Here is a 24,595-nt window from a genome sequence, read left to right on the forward strand (position 1 = left end):
AAATTCAGTTGTTAAGCATTTAAGTTCAAAGAAGTGAACATGGGATGGTTTTCTGGGTTTATTAAGGGTAATAGCCTCCTCTCATGTTTCAACCACTGTTGAGGTATCCTTGAGCAACGCACTTGACTCCCAACTGCTGTTGTACTGGGTTGCTTACAGGTGTGAGTGAGCAACAGTGCTAAGCAGGGCTAGGCCTGGCCTAATAATGTGGCACGAAGGAAACCGAGACAGAAGTTATGTATCCACCATCAAGGTAAAACAGCAATTGCTTAAATTATTAAGTGTTGTTCTGTAAAGAAATAGGTTTACACTTTAAAAATAATAATAATAATAATTGCACCGTCTTGCAATTTGTCCATCCAGAACATGAAACTAAACCTAAAAATATAATGAAAAGAAAAACCAGGCCTACATTTCATTGGATCACATCTACCTGTCAAACTAACATGGCCACTGTAACTTGATCCCCTGTTATTGTCTCACTCCCTGCCCAGTGTTTAGTTTGAAACTGGACTCTGCTGCCCGTCCCCCACAACTGTGGAGACTTTGCCACACACACACACACACACACACAGCCATATTTCCCACTAAACTCATCAGAACCCCTGAAGAGGGAGCTGTTGTTTTACGTATCTCCACACCCTCACAGGGGTGAATCCCAATTCATCTATGAATCTAATTTTATCTTCTGTAGTTTGTAATTTCTGTGTTCAACATGTGTTCATGATTTTTTTCAGTGAAGGATCTATGTAGTAGCTCTTGAATAGTTCAGTACCAAATGGCCAGTATTTTCTTTTTTCGTTTACTTGCATAGTACCTCCTCTGCTTTCAAATCTAAGTCGAATTCAAACTCGGTCAAGGCTATTAAGGCGCTGACACGTTAACCCGATAATCGGCCGTTGGACAGTCTGGCGAGGTCGGTGACTCGAGTCTGTTCGGTGTGTTCCATGCCTGCGTTCGTCCAATCAGCTGCCGGTTTTTTTGACGGTTGGCCGTCTGGTTGGTGTGTAACTGCCATTAAATGAACAGACATGTTTAATTTTTTTAAATAGATTTCTTCTTCAACCCTGTTTACATCTGGCATTAACATTTTAAGACAATTAAAGACAATAGTAGTCTGCTCATCCACACCATGTTAAGGCAGTGGCCTAAAACACATCAGGCCATATCAGCAGTTTGAATGCATACAGGAAGCAGAGTATATTTTCTACTTGAATGGATTGTCTTAAGAGCTTTAGTAAACAAGCTCTTTTCTCTCTCTCTAGTTTTCTGATGATGAAGCTATACGAACATGATTATGCATTTAGAAGGACTCTGGGGTCCGATATTAGGAGATGTTTTGATTGCAAGTTAGTGAAGTAAGAATATTAAAACACACTCTAGCATACGAGTGACACACAAACATGCCAACATATGAAACTCGTTTATCAGAATTCACTTACCCATCCATTAACCCTCCTACTACGTCTACTGCCACATCATGCATTTTATCATGTGTCTATCTAACACACATACACACACAGGCTCTTGGTGTGTGTTAATTATAGCCATAATAAGCACTTAGACCAAAACTAAGTTTGATAAGACACTAATGGCAAATGGGATTTGGGGAAATTCCCCTTCCTGCTCTCTCTTCTTCTCCCTCTCATAAATCACATCTTAATTATTAGTCCTCTTAATGTGTTTTTTGAGATTTAGTCTTTAATATTTCCAGATAGACAAAGTACCCACTAATTATTGTCTGTCTCGGTTGCCATGGCGTCAATATCTACAGTCACATGATGGCCTCCCAAGGTGACTAGGAAGTTGTTTTATGGCGACGTAGGGTGGGGGGTTATGGGTGACAGTGGCAGTTGTGCGCAGCTTCGTTTCTTGATTTATGTGGAGGCTGTAATGACATCATATACAACAGTCGAAACGGTAATAAATTAGACTCAGCTAATGGAGGCGGAGGCTCTTTCTTTGTTAGCTGACGCTCTCGTCTCACAGGGAAAAACAATCTCCATTTTGCCTGTAAAGTTAATACACTTTTAATGGCTTTACATTAATGTTGAAAATGCAATTTATTCAAAATGATGCTAACGTTTAAGAGTCTGTCCAAGACTTTAACTATAGTGTAACGTTTTTATTATTTATTTATTTTTTATTATTATTAGATAGTGCAGATAGACAGGAAATAGGGGGAGAGAGAGGGGATGACACGCAGCCAAGGGCTCGTCATAGTTTCTTGTTAACATTATCTAGCTTGTATCAGATCAAATTAATTAAAATTATAATTAAGTTAACTCTCTTTATTTGTTACCTATTGCCATGTTGTTTTTATAGATATTGGACCACATATCTATTATATTTAACACAAATGTTTAGATAACAAAACAGTATATCAAATATATAAAAATTTAAAATTGGGGAGTCATAAGTATGTATATAAAAATGTGTCAACTCGGGCCAATGAGTGTTGCGGTAAAAAAGAAAACCTCAAAGAAATTGTTCTCAATACAACTGCCAAAACAGTAAGAGCTGAGAACCCTGTGCTGTATTCTCTACAGCTTTTGTTACCTATTATGGAAAAGGTTTACTCTAAACATGGTAGATTGAAAGTGGGTTAGACAAAACATGATCCATAATGAATACTCCACTAAGTGTTTAAGGAGATTTATCTACTAAGAAAACATGATGTGTCCTTTATAATCATTACAGAGTCAGAAATGTCTCATTTAAACATAATTTTGTGACTAATTTGGGGAATAACCTTTGTCAGCTTTGAGTCGTCTAAGTCATCTTAAACACATCTTTGTTAGTTTAACACGTGTGGATTTTGGCACTTTTCTTTTTCTCTAGATTTGCTTAAGCTTGTTCATCTTAGATGGGTAGCATCTGTGCCTTAAAGCCATTCTAAAAATAAACATTGGGGGTCACGACTGGGCTTAGACTGGGCCACTCAACACGTTTGACACTGTTTTTCTTAAGCGTCCCTGCTGTTGCTTTTGATTGTACAGTATGCTTTGGGTCACGTCCTGTTGGGGTGTGAATTGTTTCCCAAGTGAAAGAGGCAGTGAAAGTCATTACATGTCTCCCACTTCCCTGTCATGCTTACAGTGGGATATTGCACCAGACTGCAACACTACTGAGGAGCCTTTTGCATGTGTTTGCAGGATGTTGTAGGATGTTTTTTTCCTGCCGAACAACACGGATGCAGTGAGTGTAGTGATCACAGCCAAAGCCCTCTTGTGACAGACATTGTGTTCCTGGGTATTGTGGTTACTTGTATGCCACTTTTCTTGTTTTTATATCATTTTATTGTTTCTTTTTAATTATTTAATTACATGTAAGATGAAATTTCGTTGAATTTGGAAGACGCAGGTTTCTAGATTCACTCTAACACCTGTAATCTCAGTGGGCTTTTGATGCTTTATTTGCACAAATTGTTTTTGCTGTGCACATTTATTAGAAACAATCAGCCATTATCTAGGATCTAATAAACATTTTGGCAGGATTTCTTTTTACTTGCCACTTGCAACAGTGTAAAAGTACTGTAGATGAGTGGCAACTACAGATACATGTGCTGATGGAGGAGAATAATTGTTGCATCATCTCACAGATTTTACATAACTTGTACAATCCTCTATCAGCTCACTTCTAAGTCGGCATTTATTTGTTGTTTGACATGTATAAGGAAAGTAAAAGATGAGTTCTTTATTTCAATCTCTTTGTTGCCTGTACTGGATTTAAACCAATTAAGATGCAGTATAACCATTTGATCTTAGCATCTGTGAAAACTTTGTGATGGCTGATGTGTTTTTTTTTCTTTTCATGGCAGCAGGGGATTTCATCATTGTAATAGAATTGACTTTGACCATTTGGCTTCAACACACAATCAAAGCCTTGCTTGCTCAGGAACAAAACACGCACACACACTGCGAGAGAATGAAGACAGCTGTTCTATTATGTGTTTGCCACGCGCCTATTAGAAGAGACAAATATGTGTTGTGTGTGGTTAGTCTGTCAAATGGATTGGCTAGTGTGTGTGCTGTTCAGCACTGAGCTTGTATTGATAATAAAGGCTTTAGGGATTGAATACAAGACCCACAGTCAGTCTACTTTAGTTTTACATTTATTGATTTTTTTTCTCAATGGTATCTGGGAATTGTATCAGTCGCCTGTAAAGTATATTTAAAAAAAAAAAAAAAAAAACGTAAATGTAATCAGCAGCTTATGTTGTAGTCATTGCAGCCGAATGCAGCGCTGAGTGAGTTTTAGAATAGAAGGCCTGGTTCTTGTCTGAAAACATTTGGAGGGAAATGAAGAAGACACACACTTACTGTGTTCTTGCTGCCCACTTCATGTCCAAGTTCAGACATTGGTATATGTGTGCAAGGTGTGTAATGTATGCTCAGTAAAATTCTATTTTTCTGTTGTGTTTTCACAGACGGTCAGAGGAGGAAGTGGACATGGATAAGGTGACGGCTGCCATGGTGCTGACAACTCTCTCCACCAGCCCCCTGGTCAGAAGTCCACCTGTTAAAGTCAACGGTGAGTATTGCAGCTAACAACTGAGTAAGTGGGGGATGGCCTTTTGACACAGTGGGTTTTGGCAAATACAACATGCTTTATACCTGTGAAAAAAGAAGCCCAGACTTTTCGTTCCCTCACAGCTGTTATCTTGTGAATGCATGTGGAAGCTTAGGTTGATAAATTACTGCCACCTGCTGTGCTTTAGTTTTTTCTCATCAATGACTTCTGCAAATCCACAGAAGAGCACAGTAAGTCTGGATCTCTGCCACCCAGTACATGGTGGCGGAAAATCCAAAGTGCCTCGTAACTGCAGTCACATGCAACCACTCAGTCTGAAACTAAACGACCATCCATTTAACCAAGCAGACATGCAGCCAACCCTCCAACCACCATGCACGTGTTATCACAGTCACACACACACACACACACACACACACACACACACACACACACACACACACACACACACACACACGCAATCAAATGTTAAATGTACATCTCATACATCTTGCACACATGCAAATGGATTTTAAATACCAACTGTACAGTTTTATTATTTATTATGTGTTTTAGGCCACTGCCTTAACATGGTGTGGATGAGCAGACTACTTTATTATTATATCATTATTTTAATGTAGTCATACAGATGTCACACCCATGCAGACAAGTTAGAGATCATACAATGTGCATATACATCAGTACACACAGTAGGTTCTAATGCATAGTGCACCAAGCAATGCACCATGGTTGACATTTAATTCTCATAATCTGCCATATGATTGTTCAACTGCATTAGTTCTAACTCTCATTAAAAGGTGTTTTCTTTTTTTTTCTTCTTTTTTTTTCTGTACCACATAACCAAATGTATATCAGAGCAGCTTTCTAAATGTTGGTGAGATACTTCCTCTTTAATGTGACATGTCGTAAGGAAAGACTCAGAGGAGAGACACCCCACCAAGAAGCAGCTTTACTAAACCAAACTAAGCAGGTCTGCTCTTAACTCTCAATCTCTCTGACTCGCACACACACATCCCTCAAAACACACACATACTTTCTGATACACACTTATGTACACACTCCAAAGTTTCCCCAAGCCTCATCCTTCACGAAGTGAAATGTCTTTTGTAGCTGACAATCAAAAGAAACATTTCTTTTATCTTAAAAAAAAAAAAAAAAACATTGGAAGTGTCTCTGCGGAAGCACAGAACAAGAAAGTAAACTTTTTTTTCTTCTCTGTCACTGACAGCAGTAGTGCTGGGAGGCTTATTTGTGTGAAGTGCAAAAAAAGCCATCTAAACTGTCTTGATCTGCCATCATCGACAGAGGAACACCAACACATTTTGCTGTGGTTGTATCATCTAGAAACCTGACTTTTTGTTGTTAGATTTACTCTCATGATCTATCTTTCTTCCTCTCCACTATGTTCTCCTTAATTCACCCCTCCCCTCCACCCTATCCCCTTTCTGTTCACCTCCATCGTCTTAGAAGGTCTGAGTGGTTCGTGGAAGGACAACGGCTCAGCCGGCCCCTTCACCCCATCCAGCAACAGCTCTTCAGGGGGCTACTGGAGCTGGTCTGCCCCCAGTGACCAGTCCAACCCTTCTACACCTTCTCCACCTCTCTCCGCCGACAGCTTCAAGCCCTTCCGTGTGTCCAGTCTGGGTGGTGTGGGATCCGGCCCTGCAGGGCCTGAAGACCCCAGCCTGGATGAGCAGGACGGCAGTAGCCTGCTCTTCGATGAGCCCATCCCTCGCAAGCGCAAGGTGAATACTGTAGACATCTGAGTTAGAAGGCTGAAGGCAAAGGCCACTTCTGCTTCTGTACTCTGAAAACAATCTTGGTGAATTAATAGGGGTGTTGAAATTAATCATTGCACCGATGCATCGCGATGCGGGCGTGGACGATTCTGCAAAAAAAAAATTTGAGTTGAGCACAGAGCGGAACAGCGCGGAGCGAAAGAAAAGAAAAAAAGCGCAGAGCGGTGGTAGAGGAAATACGGAGAGAGACCGGAGAGACCCGTAACGTTGTTCTGAAATACTCGGCGGAGGCAGAGAAATCAGTACGACCTAAGTCATCTAAGGTGTGGGAGCATTTCACACTAAATAAATCAGAAACGTGTTAATTGCAAGATAAGCAAAAGCAACACGGCATGGCACGGGCGCACCACGGTGATGAGTCAGCACCTAAAACGTAAACATGTTGGAGTCCTTGATGAGGAGGAAGGGAGTTCAACAGCAGGGTAAAGTCACTACACTATCCTACTTCTGTTCCGTTCTGAAGTGAGGAACGTACCGTCCCTCCAGTAGCTCTTCTGGTGCTGCTGTTTACTCGTTATCCAGCTGACTAGCATGACAAGCTAGCGTTAGCTTGTTAATAACAGTAATAAAGCAGGGATGGTATAGTTTGCAAGACTAAAGACACGGTTTTATTCACTCGCCTTTTTTGGCCCATTACTTTTTCAATCTGTTGTCATGTATATATTATGTGCTTGTCCCATATCAGTTATTGTTGACAAATATATTAGTGTGTGGTGCCTAAATGAACTTAACTTGCACTTACTACAATGATGGTAATAATTTAATGAATAAGTGTGTGTGTGTGTGTGTGTGTGTGTGTGTGTGTGTGTGTGTGTGTGTGTGTGTGTGTGTGTGTGTGTGTGTGTGTGTGTGTGTGTGTGTGTGTGTCTCTGCATGTCAGTCTGTGTGTATCTGTATCCGCTATTTGGGTTACTTACCTTTACACAACTATTAACTAAAACAACAAGTATGTATGTATTGAGTTGATGTAAATTAATGCTTTTTTTTTTTTTTTTTTTCCGATTCATCGATTAATCGAAAAAATAATCGACAGATTAATCGATTATTAAAGTAATCGTTAGTTGCAGCCCTAGTGATAACTGTTCAAATCGTTGACAGGATAATCGTAATCAAATAAAATTTTGAGACCAGTGAAGATTCACACCCCTATGAATCGATAGTTGAAGGCATTTCTACTATTGAAAAACAAATAGGCATGGAGAACTGATGTATTACTACAAACGTACAATGGTGGAACATTTGAAAATGAGTTAATCCACACCAAAACACCAGACATCATCAGGAATTCCTGCTATCAGCACTGAGACATCAATCAAATCATTATTTTATGATGTTTGTCATAAAACAACCTACACATAATTTGTCCAAATATTCACAAAAAAAAAATAAAAATACATCAAACGGCTAAGATGTCTGAAAAGCACATACAGTAGATGCAGGATAATTACTAAACCTCCTTTATTGTGTGAGCAGCTATATTGACATATACATAGGCAACCGGAAGTTGTCTTCTTAACATTATTGCTACAAAGCCCAATAACATGTCAAGCTTACGTTTCCAAAAGCTATGTTGTCCTGTTCAAACTAAAACCAGTATTGTGAAAAAGGGTTACTCTTGGCTTTAAAAAATGTAGTGTGAGAAATGATTTATTGTGGATAGAAGGCCAAACTGAAGAGAAAACTATGCATTTCAGATAAAACTATCTTGGTATGGACAAGGTCTAAGTGGCTTTAGTGAGAGTTATTAAAAAAATAAAATTTAAAATTTAAAATTTTCTCTCAGGCTCCAATAAATTGACCAGTTACTTCCTTAATCCTCAGTTTCTATGAAATAAAAATAAAATAATAATTTTGTGGTCATAACGGTTTGTGCTCTAGAAGGTTTAGAAACAGTCGCAACAAGTCATTTCTTTCATTTCAGTGTGGAGCTGTCACAGAGTCACATATTAAAGGGGTTTAAAGGGAATGACAGCAGCTCTCCTGATAACAGGCAGATCTCTTAATAAGAAGCTCTCAGATCTGTACACAAGCTGCTTGATGCCCTCCTTCAGAGAGTTAACACACTGTAATATTAACCTCTGAGGTTACGGATGTAGTTTAGACTCTGACTGTTTGATTGGCAGAGATAACAATGGGACAGGAAAGGACACACAGCCTTTTTGCTCCAGTGGTAACTATCTCTTTGCTGCCCTTTTTTTTTTTTTCTGCTCGTCTCATTCTCCACACACCACTGACAGCTCATCACATCCACAGCTCAGTGTCACATTTATTATTTTTTCTGACGTATATTGCTTTGCTCTCCCACTTTGTATCTCTCTCTCATAATCGGCACACCTACTTGCTGGTTTGCCGTTTGCTGTCAAAATCCTCCATCTATCCCTCCTTTCACTGTCTCTCCCCCTTTTTCTCCTGCTCTCGCCAATGTTTTTTGCCCCCCTCTCCCCCTTGCGTGTGTGTGTAACACACACACACACACAATATATATATATATATTATGTGTGTGTGTGTGTGTGTGTGTGTTTGTGTGTGTCCTCCCCAGACAACCGCCCATCATAATTACTTCTCAGCCTGCACATGCAGCAGCTCTGCAGCGGCAGTAATGATTTGAATACCCGCTAAAGCAAACATAAAGATCTTGCCGGCTTCATGTTTCCTCTTAAAATCGATAAAGACTCTTCGGTGAGCTCCACATTGTACTATATTAATTGGGCACTTATCACAAAGAAGGGCATGGAGAGGGAGACATTTAGAAGAGAGAAGGAGGGAGAGGAAGAGCCAGGAAGGTTATGGATGAAGAATTAAACGGGGACTAACAAGAATTACACGAACAGGGAAGAGCGAATAGAGTGTGGATGGAGATAAAAACTGTTTTTCTAATAGCCTTGGATAACAATGTAGTTGACTTACATAATCACAGATACACACACACACACACACACACACACACACACACACACGTGCTATATGAGCGATGCCAAGGTTTCACATTAAATTATCTACAAGCTTCTCTTGTGCTCTCACTTCTCTCTTGGTAAGACAATACTGTTTGGAGCTCCCCATTTAATTAACTGTGAAATTTAAAAGGGAATAACACACTCACACACTCGGATGACACACAAAACAGGCTTTTGTTACCCAAAGACAAAACAATGCACGGGGGACAGATGCTTGTTGTGTGTGCAATGCGTTTTATGAAAAAAGAGGAGGAAAAATAAAGAAGAAAAAAAATATCTTGTTAAAATTAAATCAGCCCCCTCAACAATAGTTTGATAGACAGGCCTATAAGACCATTTATAATGGCTCAGAGTAAGGTAAGCAGGAGGGCTGGGAGAAAGCACACAAGGCTCCATGATAAACAATGTACAGTCTCTCTAGGATTCCAGTGGTGTAATTACAGTAGAATGATAAAAGATACAGGAGCCTCACTAGCTCACAAGCAGTCCTCACTCAGTTCACTTGTTGTCAGTGTACAGTGAATATTCACAGTTTTTACTGAAGTGAAGTTTGACAGCATTGTCAATATGACACGACAAACATGATCCACATTTATCGATAGCAGAACTACTTTAAATATATATAAAATATTGATTAAAAAATACTATAGACTTTGGTTTTATAAAAAGAAATATAAATTATGTGAATGAATGTCTTTGAGATCAAAAGGGTGTGACATGCTGACCTTATACTGTATAATGTGCAGCAACTCCATAGGCTATGTTGCTGTCCAGTTTCCCAGTGATGCTGCATGCCAACTCCCTAGAAAATCATCAGGTTTATCACTTTCACTCCCCAACTCTGGACATCCTGGCTACTGTACCTCACTAACTTCTTCTGTCTGTATGATACATCTGTTGTGGGCTGTGGGCATCAGTTTGTACAAATCAAATGAATGCTGTGCAATGCAGCTGATGTGTGTTCCTGAAGTTCCCGGCATAGTGAGTGTGAAAAGGCTGCCTTTCTCCTTTTTCATTAGCCTGTGTTCCCAAAATTAACAATGTTTTGTTTCTGCTTAATCTCTAATTTCAGTGTAATGTTTTAGTTTATTTGATAAATTATTATTTGACATAAGCCTGTTTGGTTTATGGGTTCATAGTATTTCGCTGTGGTTCTGCCTGTGATGTGGGGGGTAGATCAGCTGCTCACCAGCTTCATTTAGGAGAGTGTATGCAGGTGTGCCTGATTAGGTCCTGAGGTGCTGAGCACTCTTTAGGTGTAGAACAATAGGTAGGATAGTTCTGCAGTGAATGACATTTTTATAATATTTGGGGTGCCTATTGTTGTGGGTAGTAATGTCAGCATAAATAGTAATGTCAGTAGTAACTGATCTATCTAAATGGTAATGTTATTTTCAGATACAGAGTGTTAATGTTGCTTTTTCAGTTTAGCTCCCCCTATAATCACGTGTGCAGGTGGTAGGGTCCAGTTGGGTGAGGCTGAGAGGTTGAAAGTGCCTTCAGAAGAAGGGGAAGATAGAAAGGACTTGGCAGCTTGCTGTGAGGTTGCTGTTATGTTTGTTTGCTGTTATTTCGCCTCAGTTTAATTTAGTTTTTGTATCTATCTGGGTTCAGTTTGGGCCCGTTGTTTGAGTATGTTTTTTGTTGTAAACGCACCAGTTTTTGCACTTCAAAAGCATCCTGTCAAGCTTCATCAAAATGCCCCACCACCTCATCGGCCTTGGCATGAGGTCAGTGGTTTGACATTGAGAAATACTTAAATCCATAACAGTTTTTATTTCATTAACTATACCTTAGCATATGAGTGAAATGATAACATTGACTGTGATAACCATAGTTTTCATTGCACATACTGGTGCCACTTAATCTAGTTTTTCATTTCTGTCCAGTCTTCACTGATGCTGGCGCTCTAAAATCCACAATAAAAATACAAATATTAAAGCTATAATACAATAAATAAAGTCCTAAACTGACCCCTTAAAACTTCCAGTAGGTGTTATAGCATGTTATGCAGTCACTTGAGAAGCCTGAAACATGAGGAAGAAATTGAAAGGACATTATGTACTTTAGGATGGTTGACCAGATGTACCTCACCTTTTGTAATATAGAGATGGATTTAATTAAATGAGTAAGTGAGTTGTAGGCACATATCATTTAAAAAAAACACTCAGGGAGTTGATCTGCACACATCTAATTGCTTGTCATTTACTGTGTGGTTATAAAGGAAGTCAATATGAGAGCCTCAACCAAACGCGGATGTTATACTATATAAGGAATCATGACTTGACAGAAAATGTTGCTCTTTTTGCCAAAAACAACAACAACAACCACATATTTCTGTCAACACCAAACCATTCATGAGCTCCTATGTGTTTCTTGCAGAACTCCATGAAGGTGATGTTCAAGTGCCTGTGGAAGAACTGTGGCAAGGTGCTGAGTACCGCTGCTGGCATCCAGAGACACATCCGCACCATCCACCTGGGGCAAGACACCAACTCACACATAACACACTGCCGACCTTAGCTGCAGTCCACTCAAAGCCTCCAAAACAGCTTTTTTTTCACTTCCTCACTCATCCCCAGCTTCATTGTCAAAACAGCAGATTAATGGCTGATGAATTATTGCCAACCTAACCAAGGTTGCTCCTGGAGAGAGGTTGGAAGCAGAGAACAATGATATCGGATGAATAACACATTAATACTGACATTCAATAAACTGAGGTCCCAAGCTGGTTAACTGCAGATGACGGCATTTCGTTGGTTGGGGGAAATGACATTAATGTTAAAGAGGGGCAGGGCTCGTGTGCGATTGCTTTGACAAGTTAATTTTTCTCCATCCTCTCTCCATCAGCCCTCACAGTTTGTATCCTCTATCTGTTTGTAGGCGTAACTGTGACTCGGACTGCAGTGATGGCGAGGAGGACTTCTACTACACAGAGATCAAGCTCAACACCGACTCGGTGGCCGAAGGGCTGAGCAGCCTGTCCCCTGTGTCCCCGTCCGTCCTCTCTCCCCCTCCTCCTTCCGCCTCTCCTCTCCCGGCTCTCAGCCAGCTGTCCGACTCCCACAGACCTCCGCAGTACTCGGACACCAAGGAGCCTCACGCTGGCGGCACCACCCCGCTCAGCCGCTCTGCGCCCAGCGCGCTCTACCTCATCCACACGGACCACGCCTACCAGGTGAGAGGCCGCAGGGAGCCGAGGGAGCGTGCACGTGTACAGACACGCATAAACGCACCCTCACACAGGCTAGATAAAGATCAGTGTACAACACACGCGATCGATGCACTCTCTGGATCAATATACACACCACAACACACTTATCAGGCTACACGAAATGCACAGATTTTCTCTCGCACAATACTATCAGGGTCCTCATTATCCTGATTATGTGTCACAGTGTTTACAAAAAACTATTGATGTCACAGCAACTTATGATCCCTTGCTCCCGTTAGCAGCTGTGCTAACAGTTGTGGTAAATTGACACACAGCAGCAGGTTTGAACAATTATTTGTAGGTGGTATAATGACACAACCCATCAATAAGTGTGAGGGCTGTGTGTGTTGTTTTAACAGCAACATAAGTTATTAGTGCTTAATTAAAGAGTTTTTACCGTGTGAGATACCTAAAGACATTTACTGCAAATAAACATGGTTAATTTTTGTAAGGATTAGTTTGAGGCTAAGTTGTGTATACCAGTGGTTCCCAACCTGGGGTCCGGGCACCCCCAGGGGGGGGCGGCAAAGATCACAGGGGGGGCGCGAGTCTTTATCTGGTTTGAGGTTGAGGTAAAAAAAAATGTTTTGCACATGTTAAACAAATTATAATACACTAGAATATCTAATGTATACAAAAGTCTGTATGAAAACTATATATTTTCTTGTATCCTCAATTTTCCTGCCGCCACGGCATCACTATTTTATGAATGAAACATGCCGGAGAAACAGTGCTGATAACTCCTCTGTATCAAAAAAGAAAGAGAGGCTCTATCTCGAGAGTTACCTCAACTTCGGTTTTGGGTGGGGGGGGCTCAGCTTTTCTTAGACATGAGTAGGGGGGGCGCCAAGGAAAAAAGGTTGGGAACCACTGGTGTATACAACTGAATTTTAGGGAGCAAGTTGTTTTAAAGACTTAGACATGCCTAATGTTCAAATGAAGAATTGTCAAAGAATGTTCCTTTCTTAAAATTAAAACCAGTTACACGACCTCCAGAAAACCAAGCAGCAGTTAAAAACCCATGAAACGTGATTTAAAAGTCAAGGTTTTGAGAAACATGCTAATAAAAATACTACTGTTAAACGTACGTACCTTGTTCCACTGGAGTAGGAAATCTGACCTTTGACCTCTGCCCTCAGGCCACGGCTCCAGTGTCCATCCCGTCCAGCAGCAGTAACGCGACTGGCTCAGCCTCCACCAGCTTCACTCCCACCAACAGCTCCAGCTTCAGCATCTCCTGGCAGTCACCGCCCGTCACTTTCACCGGGACCACAGTGAGGAATCATTAATGCACACGCAAGACCAAGCATTTATTCTCAGCCACATACAAAGTTACATTTGTGTTCTGGTAATCCCAAATCTGTCTGTCATCTTCAGGTGTCCCCCAGTAAAAGCCATGGCTTTGGCGAACAGCGCTCCCAGACCATCGCCGTCCTCTCATCCCCTCCCAGAGCCACCACTGCCCTCAGGTAAGGGATCCTCACTGCTCTCAATGTCACTGCTCACCGGACATTTCATTTTTTAGCTTTAATTAAAGCCTGAACAAACTGAATGCACATACAAAGCCCAATTGCAATGAAGTTGGGACGTTGTGTAAAACAAAAATAAAAACAGAATACAATGATTTGCTAATCCTTTTCAACCGATATTCAGTTGAATAGACTACAAAGACAAGATATTTAATGTTCAAACTAATAAACTTTTTGTAAACTATTGTTTTTTTTTTTGTGCAAATATTCGCTCATTTTGAATTTGACACGTTCCAAAAAAGTTGGGACAGCGGCATGTTTACCACTGTGTTACATCACCTTTCCTTTTAACAACACTCGATAAGCATTTGGGAACTGAGGACACTAATTATTGAAGCTTTGTAGGTGGAATTCTTTCCCATTCTTGCTTGATGTAAGACTTCAGTTGCTCAACAGTCCGTTGTCTCTGTTTTCAAATTTTGCGCTTCATGATGCGCCCCACATTTTCAATAGGAGACAGGTCTGGACTGCAGGCAGGCTAGTCTAGTACCCGCACTATTTTACTACGAAGCCACGCTGTTGTAACATGTGCAGAATGTGGCTTGGAATTGTCTTGCTGAAATAAGCAGGGACGTCCCTGAAAAAGACGTTGCTTGGATGGCAGCATATGTTCCTCCAAAACCTGTATGTACCTTTCAGCATTAATGGTGCCTTCACTGATGTGTAAGTTACCCATGCCAAATAAGCTTATTTTAGTAGTCTAAAGTATCTCAACTCATGGAGAACAATTTTTTACCACAGGTTTGGTGTGTACTATGTCTATGAAATACATTTCTGATCTGTTACTACATTATGACCCACCCAGACCTCTCAGGTCGTCTGGGACAGGTCTACTTGTTGTCCCCAGAGTCAGAACTAAACAGGGGGAAGCAGAGTTCAGTTTTTATGCTCCACATATATGGAACAAACTCCCAGAAACCTGCAGGTCCGCTGCAACTCTCAGTTCTTTTAAATCTAAGCTAAAGACCTATCTTTTTGATGTTGCTTTTCTTTAAATAATCTATTTTATTAACTTTAATTTCTTATACTGCACTGTAACTTTTATTATTATACTGCACTATCAATTTTATTCTTGTCTTTTAATGTTTTTAAGTTGTTTATTATTGTTTTTTAATTGTTTTCTAACTGCTCTTTAATGTTTTATGTAAAGCACTTTGAATTGCCCTGTTGCTGAAATGTGCTATATAAATAAAGCTGCCTTGCCTAACTACAGGTTTCTGCGAGTTTGATGCTGGTGCTCATGATATTATAGATAATAATTAATCTTCTCCGTCATGACACTTTGATCTGTTTTTCTCCATTTCTCCTCCTCAGTCGGAAGGTGCGCGGTGAGGGCAAGAAGTGCCGTAAGGTGTACGGGATGGAGAACCGCGACATGTGGTGCACCGCCTGCCGCTGGAAAAAGGCCTGCCAGAGATTCACTGACTGAACGCTCCCCACCAACCTCACAGCGCACCACCCCAACGGACAGAGAAAGGGGCGAGGGGCATCGTTTTGCATGCATTTGGTTTTCTTCAGCTCAAAATCACAACTCTGCGTCAAACGCTGGCCCGACGTTGCCGCCCCCCCTCAGCTTCACTGAACGCCAGCTGTGGAAGGAACCAAAGGACAGCGGAGTCACCTTTTACATTGCCGTCCAGGATTTCTAGTACTGCCTCGCCATTCCTGGTTTTGGGAAACCCCAGGGCAGCTAAACAGTGTAAAGAAAAAATAGATCTAAAGATTTCTCCTGTTTTTTTATGTTGGGTTCAGTGTTGCATCTTTCTATGTTTTGTAAAGCTGTGGTTTCTAAATGGGAGGTCTAGTCAAAGAAGGGGTCCGGAAAAAAGGCCAAAAGCTTTTTTGTGTTTTGTCAAAAGAAAAAAATAATTCTTCGCTTTTTTTTATCCAAAAAAAGAATTTGCATCTTTGCTCCAGACTGTTATGAAAAAGCATGGAGATAAAGCTCACCATTTTTGTTGTTCCTACAACTTGTTCATCTCTTTTGTTTTATTTCTGGACTTTCTGAGGTGATCTTTTATCACATCACACCCTCTCCCAGTTCCTCACCTGTTCTTCACTCCTGACAACCCCGGGCGAATGTACAGCAGAGCCGGGAAAGGCAGGTTGACATGTAGAGAAAGTGAGGAATAGAGACAACCAAGGTTGAATGATCAATGCAACAAAGATACCATTTTTCAGACCGGGAAAGCAGATGGACCATGCCAGTGATTTACCACATAAAAGGTACAGCACAGGTATTCCCCCACAATCAAAGCAGAAGACAGGAACTGTTTTCTATGTCACTTTTTCAACCAGTTGGTTCCTTTTCTTTGTTTTATCAGGGATGTGATTCTAAAGAAATCAAAAACCAGCAGCTTGGGGTTATACTATATACAGCACAGTCTCAATAGCTTCTCTTTCATTACACATGACAACTTTGCAACCAAAAACTCCTTTATCTTATTCTTCATGTTTTTGGTTTTTGTTACGGTGTTTACAGTTGTTGATGTTTTTTTTGTTTTGTTTTTTTCGTTTTGTGAAACCAAGACTGTTTACTGACCACCTGCTAAAGAAAGTGTGTTAAAAGACCTTCCTGACAGCACTGGAAGCATGAAGTCAGCAGCGTGGGAGGCCATAAAAAGATAAACATCTTTCACCACATACAGAGAGACAGATTGCCCTCCTCCTCGACCAACTTTGACACCTTCCCAAAGGGAACAAAATATCTTTGTGTTTACGTACGCCACAGAGGCGCATCTTGATGAACCAAAGGGGGAGGGCTGAAAACCAAAAGTGAGGAACTTGCACTGTATGTGTGTGTAATGGAGCACTTGGTATATTTGTGGTTACTTCTGTTGAGTTGAAAACGTTTCTATCTTCCACGAGCCCTCTTCATTTCCAACTTAACTTTATATTATAAAAAGAAGTAAGAGCAAAAAAAGAAAAAAGGTTTAAACCACCCAGATGTTGCTACTCCCCTTATTGGAACCAATATTTGCTCCAAGAGTTTTGGGTGGAATAAGTTATAAGCACTTAATTAGGTCACTCCTTTGTTGTTTAATGTGCACTGCACACTTTATTCACTTGGCAACATGCAAGCAAAGCTTCGACCCAAGCTTTCATAAAAGTCCTCGTGGTCGCCATGTAACCTTCTAGTTGACGAGGTCAAAAGTGGGATTGGTGAAAAAATATCTGATTTGTCATTTGAATGTGTTCAAGCGTCCTTGTTGGCTCAAAGACAGGAAACAAACTCACAAGACCAAATACTTTACAGATGTTCACTCTGCAGTGATAAATGGCCCCAGCTCTTTTGTCACGCGGGGCTGCGTTCTACTTTATTACAATGTGCTGAAATTGATAGAAATATCCTACACATGGTTCTACCAACAGGCACGTTGTGATTCTGTTCCTGCATTTACTCTCTGCATTATATAAAATTTGCTTGAATGCACGATGAAATTTTGGCATTTCTGGCACACACACACATACAATCATTTTAACCCAGAATTATTCAAAACCAACACCAGCTAATAAACTCACATACTCACCTGTTTAATATACAGTACAGTACTTCCGCATCTAAAAAAAAATTGTGTTTCTTCTTTTTTTTGTCAGTTCATGTTTATATGTAGTTCTTGTATTTTCTCTAAGCTCCAGGTTTATGACCAGTTACCTCGGTCATTATATTTGCCACCTTATGAACAAGACCGGTTCAAGTACAACATTGCGTTAGGAAATAATGTACAGTTCAACCTGTCGGGCTACTATGGTTTTGTATACAGAGATAGCCTTAAAGTCAAGTTTTTTTTTAAATCATTGTGCTTCTTCTATGCCGTTACAATGATGTTACAGTAAGAAGTATTTAGATTATCAACTAACTAATTTGCCATTGTATGTGAACATATAATTGTTTAAGAAAAGACAAATCTATATATACATAAAGAAAAAACATGTCGGAATTTAAATTCAAAGCAAAAAAACTTTTCTCTTTTTTTTCATATACATATATATGGATATATATGCTGTTGATGAATTTTATTTTCATGTTCTGCTGAAGGAAATGGTGGGTAAGTGCAGGAGGGAACCCACTCATAATTCCCACTGCAAGCCAAGCTTGTTATGCTCTTTTCAGTGAGTGTGACCCGCACGCTCCCTCCTGGAGCTCCTTCACGTCACGCAGCCAGCGCTGATAAGCAGTTGAAGTCCACGGTTGATTAAAACCTAAAAATGTTATTTCCAATTCTCCTTTCCCGGTGCCGCGCAGGCCCACTTGCAATTAGTTCGTTTGACATCTCGGTGTGATTGCGCTCTCTATGAATGTGAAGGAGCCCCAGGCAAAGTATGCGAGCTGCCACTGAAGCACGGTGCTCTACCCCACCCCCCCACCACCCCCCCCCCCCCCTCCTCCCCCCCAAGCGCTGCTCCTCCCAAGCAGTTCCACTATGTTATCAAATGGCCCGTGGCGTTTCCCTGTCAGGCTCCTGACAAACCAACATTTTGGGGTCCAAGGATGTTTTTGTTGGTCCACACATCAGTGGCTGGATCTTTTTTATTATTTTTTTTATTTATTTTTTTTCCTCCATGCACTTACAACTGCCATTTCTCCATCATTGTGGTGCTTCATGTTTGTGTTCAGACCATCTCTTTCATTGGTGTTTGGGGAAATCTGGCCAATCGTATTCTGTCCAGGAACAAGTCCCTACTGTAGTTCAGATCATTCAGAGGTTCTGGCAAGACTGGATATTTTAAATGGCGGCATCTCCAGGCAGCTAATTTTAAAAGAAGCTCTCTCTTGATGCTGATTCTAGGTCAGCGTTGGGTCGACCCAATGGCAAGTAATAAGATTTGGCCAAAATAAGCTCACACCCTTGTTTAGGGTAAATCCAAATCCTCAAAAGGATATTTGCTGCCATTCTCAAACCTGTCCATCTCTTCAGTGAGGAACTCTGGGATTTGTTTGTGGACTTTGGCCTGGCCTGCTAGTTTTACTGAGATTATCTCACTGCCGTTGGCACAAAGGTGGCGTTAGCATTAAGGGGCTCTCAAAGGTACCCAGGTTGGTCTTTGCATAATGCAAATACTGGTGCTGTGGCCTCAGCAGGGGAGAAATTTTAAGGGGAAAATATTCTCATGCAGTGCTGTTTCGCCTATGTTGTCCTCAGATCATATTAACTCCATTTTGTACACAATGTTATGCTGTAGAACATGAAAATAAAAACACCCTGCCGCAAGCCTACCAAGTGTCCAGACACGAGTTAGTGAGGGGGTCGCCCCGAAACCTCTGTTGCCTCTCCTGCTTCCTCGTCCATTTGGATGGTTTTATTTTGCTGACTAGTGCTCATTGCTGTCTCCCTATTAGTTGGGCTCAGTCCTGTAGGTAAGAGCAAAACGAAATTTTCTCAAAATTAGTGTATTTTGTATTCTATTACTGTAAAAATGTGTGCGCATGGAAAGTACTTTTCCATATACCCCAAAAAAAAACATTCAGACTAAGCAAAGAGTTCATTCTTGACCTCAGAAACAGCTCAAGGTCCATTTACTTGCTTGTGGTGGAGCTTTTGACCGTATCTCACAGTCTTCATCAGTAGATTGAGTTTTATCAGTTGTCAGGAAACTCTAGATGTTCAAACTTTACATGTTTCTTTCATTTTATATAACAACTGAGCAAACTCAATCTGGTAAAGAAGACCACGCGATACAGCCGAAAGCTCCGACGGAGTGAATTTTCTAATTTCTTTCAAAATTTTTCCAAATACATTAAATATGACAAGCTAGCTGTTAAGCACAACATGCAGTTGCATTCTTCATCCTAACTGACATCACAGAGTTTCAGCAGTCTAAAAGTTAACATCCGTACCCAACAGATGAACATGTTGTGAGATGTTTGGGATATTGGATCATTTACTTCCTTTTAGGCAAAACTGGCAGAAAAAGAGGGATAATGTATTTTCACTCCCAAATTGACACCCTAATGATGCCATATGGCATCAAGCTCCTGATCTGATCATCTAACCTATTCATATTGGAGCAGAAGTAAGCTTTCAACCCTGCAACCTGGGGGGGTGAGGGGGGTGAGCAGCTAAACGTGAGCTCAGAAATGACCTGCCATTATAAACGTGTGTTCGCACGGCAGAATTAAAACTGGCATCAAAGAGCCACAATAGGCGGTCTTGTTTTCTCTAGTGAGAGTGATATGAATACTTATGAGGAGGGTTTTTTTCTTCTTCAAATGGAGCGGCTGGTCTGGCTTTTGTTCTCTGCTGTGTTTACCCCCTCCGCTGCCGCCTAATAAAGGGCTGAGCGTTCAGCTGTGATTTATGAGCTGAATAAAACAAGATAGCATTATTCTGCCTACGGACAGTATAAAAATCAACTCTTGTGAGTTACGAGGGACCCTCAATGTATATGTCCTCGCAAACACACACACACACACACACACGCACGCTATGTCCATGCACTTATTGTCCAGCGTAGCTACTGAACAGTGATGGCTTTAACAGCAGTTCATATGCTGACAGTTTTATAAGCATTCATGGTTTATGTACCTGATCCTTACTGAGATCAATATTTCATACATGACAATACTTGTTTGTGATAAGAGGCTGACACTTATTATATCATCCAAGTTAAGGTCAATATATGCTACAATATTTACAGATGAAGTTCCAGTACACTATATCTAAGCTACAGTATCAGTGTGTATCAGTTTGTTTACGTGACATCTCTGACAAAAAAAATCCTACTTATTTCCATTTTTGCAGTCAGATCCAGACGTTGAAGTTAGAGTGACAGGTTTTCCCTCAGTCAGGAGGCCCTCTCAGCTCTGTGGTTGCAGATTAGCTGGCCACTCACTTCTATCAGGCGATAACACATGTGAGCAGATGCCCGCAGGGTGGTTATCTGCCCTGCTGGCCTGCAGCTCCTGCTCACAGACCCTCCTGTGTTCTGTAGAAATACCACTCAACAATAATCTGACAGCAGGTGGCACTGTGGATTCAGACGTCATGTGAAAATGACTGGAAATGTAATTGGACTTGTTTAAAATTGTACTTTTGAAGAAAGAAATTGACTATCTGCACAGTCGAGTACACCTGAGTAGTCCTAGTGTTGCCTTGCATGACCCTGAGTATAGATTAAGTAGCAGTGTGTCTTCAAAGTGTCCATATCCCACCAACCACAGGGCTAGTTTCCATGGCAACCATACTGACGGGCAGCTTTGTGCATCTCTGCTCCTATCCAGAGCAAGGACCAGGGCGATGTTGTTGTTGTTGTCAATAAAAAGAGGAGGGACCCTCCAGCCTTCATTCTTTCATTCAGGATTGTAAAGGAGGAGGAGGGTTAGAAAGAGGAGGAAATGTGGGGGGGGGGGGAGACGACATTGTTAATTTAAAAGTCCTTAGCATGTGTTTCCAGGAGGTGCTTCGCCCCCATTATGGTTATCTTTGAAGGAATGAACAGGACAGGAGTCCTGAATGTGCCTTGATAAGCCTAGAGTTTCTAGAGTGGACCTCACCAGTCGCCATGTTTTTGACTAGAAACTGTGTGTGGAGGGCCACGGCGCCGATGATGGAATGTCTCTGGTGCTGGCTAGTCTGAGTTCTGCTTTCTATACCTATAATTCAAAGATTTGTTATACAAAGAAATGTCCTGTGAGTTGCGTTCAGAGGCCCCTTTGGCCTCGGTTCTAGAAAGATGTTACGTCTAAGAGTGACTTTTCTACTCTTTGCTGTAAACGATTTTTTTTTTTAATCCAAATTTATGACTTATGGCTCCTCTCTCCCTTTTGTACAAGGGCTTGTAGATACATGTATGCCAATGTGAAGAATTGCTGTCGTGGTGCGATCTAGAAAGGTTTGGGAAATCAAGGAAGCCTCATTCAGCAAACAGCATGTGAAACAGTCGTTGAGATGATCCATTTTTAGTGCAGGAGCTGCTCAGCCATCACCTGCTTTGTGTGAAGGTGGGTGAATGATAATAAGGCGGATAGAGAGAAAAGAAAATCACTCTCATCAGCCTGTATTCTAATATTGGATGTGATTATTCAGAATATTAAAGCCTAAAGATGAAAGGATATTTCAGCCACAGCTCCTTTTAGTTTGAACTCGAATATGCAACCCAGAGACCCACCCTCTCCTTAAACTGGATCATCTCATTGGCTGTTTTATTTGATTACAATCATGTAGACCTCAAGAACTCAATGACTGTCACACTGGATTTTTACTCTTTTTTTTTTTGTTGGTATATTCAGTATATTATACTATATGCTTTGGTCTAACTGTATTTTTAATACTGCATGTGCATGCAAATAAGGAAATTATGAGATACATGACTTTATATAAATGTGCTCTGTTTGTGCTTTGGCGTCCATGACAGGTTGGGAGCAGCCAGAGTTGCTTTATTTTATTTGAACTGCACATTACATAGTTTTGTTTTCAAAGCTTCAAATTGGTATACAAAAAGACATTTCTGTCTTACGTTTTCAAATCTGTACAAGAGAGGCATAAGTACCTGTGATTCCCTGCTGGCACGGACCAATTTGTCCCAGTCTGAGTGAGGCTCTCTCCATCCTTGTTGTGTGTGTATTAACAGTTAGCCGGTCCCACGAGAGTCTAGTTAGGCGCTTGTGGAAGACGGATCACTGAAGGAGGCTGTGCACTAAAAGCCTGCATCTCACAGTGAGTGTTGCAGTGATGGGAACAGTCCTCTGCTGAAAACACACACGATGATACCACATGATACTTTAACTAACCCCTATAAGAGGTAAAACCACAAGTGTTCAGCGCTTTAGTTGGCAGCGGCTGCTCTCCACCCTGACAGGGCCGGTACAGTAGGTTGCGTTTTATATCCTTTTGAAGACTAAATGTACATGTTTGATATGTGTTTCTAGACTGTAAACTAAATCCTAGATGCAACACATTGTCCTTCTCCAGATCTGTACGTGGACAGTGCATTTAGTTACACAGTTGGTTGTAAAATGTTAACACTACATTGTCTGACATAAACGAGGGAAATGTTTTTTTTTTTTTTTTTTTTGGTGGGGGGGTCAGGATGTCATTTAGTGAGCAGCGTCAAGTTCATCTGTTTGGTTCAAAGTTTTGAGGAAATTTCAAGGTACAGATTTGGGGAAATGAGCTTATTAGCTTACTTGCTGAGAGTTAAATGAGAAGATCGAAACTGACCTTTTCATCTACCTCTCGGCAAGTTAGCGAAGAAGCGTGTTTCCCAAAATGGCAAATTAGTCCCGTAATGTTTTGTCTTTTTTTATGGGGCGTTCAGGTGAACAGTGCAGGACAAGAAGGGAAAGTATTTAACACTGTTTGGAGATGTGCCAGCTGTCACTTTCATACATAACAAAGGCTAAATGTTCTGGCCTGATTTCGCTGAATTTGTGTTCTCCAATCAGTATCATTTACCTCAAATATCTGATTGTAAAAAAAATGTCATTTGGCTGAAGGTTGTTTATTGTCAACCCCAGATATTTCAAAAACTTGTCAGCTTCAATAGGAATGCTTGTCTCCGAGAGCCTCTTCTCACCACTCTGCTCGTTTTATATACTGTATATATACAGTATATATGTGGTGAAAAGTACTGGATGAGCTCCAACAGGAGTCCCGCAGGTGTACTTCCTCCGAGTCATCAGGAATAACAGTGTTTTCATGAGCCTGGTGTCTCATCGGGAGTGCAGGATGAATGAGACAACAATTATCATTCTGCGCTGAAAAGGTTAAAGATGCCTGATGTTTCTAAATTGGCACTTTCTCTTTCCCGTTTTCCAATCCACCTTTCAAGCAACTGCAGCATTTATGTCAGTCTGCATCATTTAGCAAGCATTCGAATATGCAACTAAATATCTCAGCTTCAAACATTTGTTGCCTGTGTTTTATTTTTCATGAATACCTTTTGGGCAGGACTTCTTTCATTGCACTGCACTCATATCACACAACCGAGACCTCCACCACACACACACACACACACACACACACACAAAACCAGGCACAATATGAGTGAAAGGGGTGTAAAAACAACAGTTTGCGATCATGTCATCGGGGCAATATGTGCCCGTGCTGCTCAACATATGTCCCTGTGGCTTCAGGTCTAATCCTGTGATGATGTGAAGAGCTCGCTGGTGGAAGCTGCTCGCATATCTCCGGGCTACTGGTCCAAATGCACTGCTCCGCCAAGGAGTTGATAGCACGTGTGTGTGTGTGTGTGTGTGTGTGTGTGTGTGTGTGTGTGTGTGTGTGTGTGTGTGTGTGTGTGCATGCAGCAGGAAACGATGGAGTGTGTGTTTCACATGACCGCCCGAGGTATGTCCCATCTGCTCAATGTAGCATTAACACCTCCTCCTGTTTGTCTGTGTGTGAGGAAAGTGTGAGCATAAAAGCTTACTGTGCATGTGTGTGTGCACGTCTACTTCTTGATCAAGCCATTCCTGCGGCTATAAAAGCATGTTTCAATGTGCAAGCTGTCATACCTCATGCGTTATCTACTCGTACGTTCACATGGAATAATAAACCTCTCCATGCTGCTTTTCAAGTCAGCCAAAGCTTCTCTGCTTCATTATCATAAACACTGGCATCTGCA

General features: G+C 41.1%; 1 protein-coding gene across 3 annotated transcripts in view; it reads left to right on the forward strand.

The window, feature by feature from the left end:
* Positions 1 to 18,364, forward strand: part of znf704 (zinc finger protein 704) — a 46,513-nt gene extending 28,149 nt beyond the window's left edge. For 2 of the 3 annotated variants that reach the window (XM_028598315.1, XM_028598318.1), the window contains exons 3-9: positions 4,430 to 4,533; positions 6,001 to 6,278; positions 11,669 to 11,769; positions 12,170 to 12,464; positions 13,640 to 13,774; positions 13,878 to 13,969; positions 15,344 to 18,364. In XM_028598315.1, coding sequence (XP_028454116.1) covers positions 4,430 to 4,533; positions 6,001 to 6,278; positions 11,669 to 11,769; positions 12,170 to 12,464; positions 13,640 to 13,774; positions 13,878 to 13,969; positions 15,344 to 15,458 — 1,120 coding nt within the window. In that variant the 3' untranslated portion in view covers positions 15,459 to 18,364. The remainder of the gene's footprint in view (positions 1 to 4,429; positions 4,534 to 6,000; positions 6,279 to 11,668; positions 11,770 to 12,169; positions 12,465 to 13,639; positions 13,775 to 13,877; positions 13,970 to 15,343) is intronic. The other variant, XM_028598317.1, reaches the window with a different exon arrangement.
* The last annotated feature ends 6,231 nt before the right edge of the window (positions 18,365 to 24,595 follow it).

This window comes from Perca flavescens, chromosome 14, assembly GCF_004354835.1.
Source record: "Perca flavescens isolate YP-PL-M2 chromosome 14, PFLA_1.0, whole genome shotgun sequence".
Classification (NCBI taxonomy): domain Eukaryota; kingdom Metazoa; phylum Chordata; class Actinopteri; order Perciformes; family Percidae; genus Perca; species Perca flavescens.